The sequence below is a fragment of the Setaria viridis genome, chromosome 3 (genome assembly GCF_005286985.2).
Source record: "Setaria viridis chromosome 3, Setaria_viridis_v4.0, whole genome shotgun sequence".
Lineage (NCBI taxonomy): Eukaryota > Viridiplantae > Streptophyta > Magnoliopsida > Poales > Poaceae > Setaria > Setaria viridis.
Window position 1 is genome coordinate 30,707,643 of NC_048265.2, and position 5,066 is coordinate 30,712,708.

General features: G+C 45.2%; 1 protein-coding gene across 1 annotated transcript; it reads left to right on the top strand.

The window, feature by feature from the left end:
- Positions 1–683: 683 nt before the first annotated feature.
- LOC117847571 (uncharacterized) lies at positions 684–3,454 on the top strand. Its single transcript, XM_034728794.2, has 3 exons — positions 684–2,413; positions 2,519–2,618; positions 3,050–3,454. Exons 1-2 carry the CDS (start codon positions 992–994, stop codon positions 2,615–2,617), a joined length of 1,521 nt encoding a protein of 506 aa, XP_034584685.1. The 5' UTR covers positions 684–991; the 3' UTR covers position 2,618; positions 3,050–3,454.
- The last annotated feature ends 1,612 nt before the right edge of the window (positions 3,455–5,066 follow it).

A 5,066-nucleotide genomic window follows, 5' to 3' on the forward strand; every position in this document is an offset into this window, starting at 1 on the left:
CAAGACAGAGCATCTCGGGCCGCGGGCACGCAGCAAGGGCGAGCGGCGGCGGGGGTTCCTCGCAAAATGTCAAGCAGGCGTCTTTCCGCAAAATCAGCACGATTTTTGAATTTTCTCTTCTTGGTGTAGGAATATTTTGGAGCACAGGGGACGCCGCGCAAGAAAAAGAAACGCGTTTATTGTAGAAAGGGGCCTCCCCTGGACTCGAAACAGATAAGCGGAGAACCTAAGGGGTTTATCGCAAAGCTGCATGCTACTGTGGCAGCCTCGGGACCGCCGGATCGTCCGCGTTCAGACGGTCGTGAAAAGGAGGCGATGTAGCCAGGCCGGGAGGCGCGGCAGCACCCCGGAATAAGGGGAATTGATGTGAAAGATGAAGAGATTTTGATGCACTGTCTACTGTTGCAAATTTCCAGCTCGTTCTCGGACACCCTGTCCCAGAGTTCCCATTTGTTGAATTAGCTCCAACCGTCCAACGTGACATCATGACAATGTTCATACTTTCCGTTTCTGAATGCGAACTAAAGGTGACAAATCCCAAACTTACGATTAACACCTTTAAGTTATGGGCGTTAGTGGCGACACTAGGATCTGATCCTACTGATGGATTCCTCACCTTCATTACTTTCCGAACACACTTGCTGTCGATAAGCATTCATGACCAACTTTACCAGAACCAGTCATGATCCACCGAAACCAGAGACTGAATTGATGTATTAGCTTTTGACATCTCATCCCCTCTAGCCACACTACCGGTAAACAGCTTGAACACTTCTTGGCGGGCTCCAACCCCACTTTCACTTGCACGACCTCAACACCCCAAAATTTCAAACTATTGCGTGATCAAACACGAAAAGAAGCCGTCTGCCCTTTACCGGGTTCGATTTTCCGGCTTTCAGGGCTGCACAAAAGCAAGCGATTAGGTGACAGAAAGAACTCCGGCCAATCATAGAATCATCTCCCTTTGCAAGGGCTGCTTCTCTAGCATCTCATGGCTTTGAATTTGAGCAGTGGGAGGAGGAGATGGGCGTGCCGAGCGGCGAGCAGAGGAGGGAAGGGAGGCGCAGGCTGCCGCCATTTCCACGTCCACCACGTCCCGAGCCAGGTCTGGGCCTCGCCTCTCCTCCGGTGGCCGACTCGCTTCTCGCTGCTGCCTTATCTGTTGGTCCTTCCGGTGCTTTTCTTAGCCGTGCTTGCATTTCTCGTGTGTTTCGGCTGGTTCACCCTGGTCTATTTCGTGTCGTCCTTGTGGAGCAAAGAAAATGATCATGAGCTATGCGTGAGCCGGAGCGCGAACAGTGCCAGCGATGGTGGTGAACCGCGCGGGGAAGACGGAGAGGAAAGAGCTGTGGAGCGAGTAACAGAGCCTGATGGTGATTATGGCCTGTCAGAAGTTTGTGTTGAAGGGCAGGAGATAAAAGAGGTGTTCGAAGATGGATTCTCTGAAGAATTTCAGCTCATATCACGGATGGCTTCACCCGAAATCTTTATCGATGACAAAGAGCATGCCAATGAGGAGAAAATTGTGAAAGAAGTGGTGATGTTTGAGACAAACAAGGAGCTAAAAGCATTTTCTGAATTGGATGATTCTTTAGAGAAGCATCAGCAGGTAATGGATAGTCCAATTGAGTGTTTTCTTGAAGAACTTAATGCTAGATGCAGAGAGTTTAGCACCTCACTTAATACTGCGAAATTAGTCGATGTGCCATATGTTGGAGAAGAATTTGTTGCAAACAGGAAGGAAATGTCAGTTTTGTGTTCGTTGGAGATTTTGGAATTTATTGACAAGCATGATACTGCAGAAATAGTTGTTGACAGCGCTGGGAGTGATTTTGAGATTCCAGAGGTTCCTTCTTCCGATGATTCAGCCCACCATGGTATTTTAAACGAACACAGGAAGGATGTCAACCAAGAACAGAGCATAGCAGAAATATCAGTTAACAGTGTTGTTAACCATAACAGGATACCTGAAGGCATCCTTGACGAATGGCAAGAAACACAAAATCTAGTAACTGAGCACAACAAGGTACCTGAAGATGATTCCATGGAAGAAGATGGAAAGCAGATCGTTAGTACTTCAGATGAACCTCAAGATTCTTTATGTGAAACAGTCAGGTTGGCAGGTTATGTGTGTGAAAATGAATCTCAAACTTCTGCATCTGCTGTTTGTGACCAAGCTACTAGTGACCAAGATTGTGAACTTGAAGAAGAGGGTATTAAGAACAAGAGAGTAGAGACATCAAATTCTGCATCTGATGTTTGTGATTTCGCCGACAACCATTGGAGAATAATAGAACAACTTGATGGCTTTGCAAGGGAAGAAAGTATTCACAAGGACGGTTTACTAGAGAATTCAGCCCATGAAACGATTAGTGATGAGGATGATGATAGAAATGATAATTGTACCTCCACGGTGAGTACAAAAGGAAGTTTGACTTTATTTTCTTTGTTAGAGCAGAACTGCTGATTAAGGTATTGCTGAATTTTGTTGGGCTTATGTTTCAACTGAATTTGAAAGGGATCTTCACGTAGACTGCCGTTCATTAAGAGGTCCCCGTCACAGTGGTGGAATTTATGTGGAGTCCTTGATGTGTTTGCTGGAGGTGAAGACTATTGAGGTGAGAAGCTGGTCCCCACTATCATTTCTCCTTTGTCATGCCCCCCACATTTGTTATGCTTTTTTTTTCTAGCTCTTGGCAACTATTCGTTTTGGTCAGTTTAGATATGTGAAAAATTGAAAAGCCATATGGCACATTTGTTTGAACAAAGTATAGTACCCCTTTCTTCTTCTTGCGATGATTGCAGAATATGTAGGCAGCTGAGGAATCTATTGCTGCAAAATTATTCCATTTTATCGACTGCTCTCATCTTAATGTCCTTTCATATCTCTACCTATAATTATAGGTGGTTGCAGTCATACATTTGACTACTACCAAAACTATACATTGGACTGTCTTCAGTATGAAAGTTTGTTAATTCGCTTTGTAGAACATCCATATCACATTTTATCTCAGGACTCAATCCTAATATGTTACCAACTTTTGTGCAGATTTTCAGAGGCCGTCAGGGAGGCATTAGGTCCATCCTATTATGCTATCAACAGTATTTCTCATGGCTTGAGTTTTGTTTTTCTTTAATTACCTGCCTTCGCTCTTGGCACTATTATGTGCGCTGCTGTGGCTTTGACTGCTTGTTTGTTTTATATTTTTCATTCACTATGTTTTGGGAAGCTTTAGGCCTCTATGAAATGTTGATTTTTTTTGGGACTAAAGGATTGCATTGATGATTTGCGGTGAGCCCACATCTTTTTGAGTTTTTGACTGATTGTTTTTCTTTCTTCTTTTGGCCAAAATTGGCTGTTGTAATTCTTCCTTCTTCCTTCATCCTAGAGATTGAAGAAAGCTATACTGATTGTAATTGGTATGAAATGGAAATACATCTTGTAATTTGTAAACATGCTTTTGTTTCGGCCAGTCTAGTACTCGTCTTTATGGAAGATTCAGCACGAGAGCTGCTGTCGCCAAATAGAAAATTAGTTTACACTCTATGGAATGGTTGCATTCGTAGACTTATATTTTTTTTTGAAAATGGATAAATATCCGGACTCTGCGACCGTACAGTCAAGTTTTATAGTATTCAATTCTCAGCACATCAGCTGATAACACAAATAAGTATAGATAAAATTTGCTACAGGACACTAAAAGTGACCCCTCTTTGCTAGCGGACATGCAAAATAGAGCAGTTTGCTGGAAGACACTTTTGTTTGTGCCAATTTTGCTGGAAGACACTTTGAGGAGAGAGAATACTTTTTTTGATATCCAGTGCCCCTGCTCGTCCACGTTCCGTACGTGGTTCTCGGCGATGCCGAGGTTGATGAGTCCGTCAGGGTTGGACGCGGCGTGGTATGGGTTGTCGGTGCAGCGGCGGAGGCCGGCGTAGTAGAGCAAGTCCTCGTCCTTGGAGCGGACGACGGCACCGTGGGCGGAGAGCTCGGGGAGCGCGGCACGTGGGGTGAGGAGGCCCCGCGAGTGGGAGTGGTGGATCGGGGAGGCGGCCGTGGAGTTGGCGCTCCCCGCGGCGGAGGGGCAGGCGAGGCCCGGCGGCAGGGACCCGGGCGCTGCGGCCGGGGGGCGGTGGATCAGGGAGCGCGCAGGGGATGAGGGAGCCGAGCATGAGGCTGCCCCAGCCCTGCACCACCCCCTGCAGCGACACCACGATGCGCATCCCGCCGTCCGCGCACGGCCGCACCACCCTGTCGCATGATGCTGACGGTGGCGGCGGCGGCGGGTTCTTCTTCCTGCTCTTGCGGGCTGCGGTGGGTTCTTCTCAAAAGTGTGAATTGCCAGGTTTAATTTTAACTTGAGATAGGCAGCTTGAACTCAGATATTTATTTCTAAGTAAGTTATGTGCCATCTTCCTTTAGCAATTTAAATAGCCATTTGCTAATGAGACATTTAATTTTAATATATAAGTCTGCTATTCCCAGACCCCTTTATCTTTTGGATGGTATAAGATATCCCATTTAGTTAGGCTATATTTTTGTTTATCACTATTGTCTTACCAAAAAAATCTGGATCGATAGACAACTAGCCTTTTCAAGACACCTTTAGGGATTTCAAAGAAAGACATCATGAACATAGGAAGGCTACTAAGGACGGAATTTAATAAAATCAGCCGACCTCCATAGGACAAGTGTTTAGCCTTCCATGTACTTAGTTTGCGTTTGAATCTTTCCTTGATAGCACTCTAATCCGCATTATGGAGTTTGTTGTAGTGATCGGGATACCTAGGTACCTGAAAGGGTACGATCCTAGTTCACAGCCAAACAATTGAGTATATTCTTGCTTATAATGTTTAGCTTCTCCATAGCAAAAGACTTCACTTTTATGAAAGTTAATCTTCAAGCCTGACAATGGTTCAAAGATAGAGAGCAAAAGCTTCATATTCTTAGCTTGCTCTAGATGGTGATCCATAAATACGATCATGTCATCTGCATATTACAAAATAGATAATCCTTCTTCAACCAAGTGATGAATGACTCCTTTAATTTGGCCATCATCCTTAGC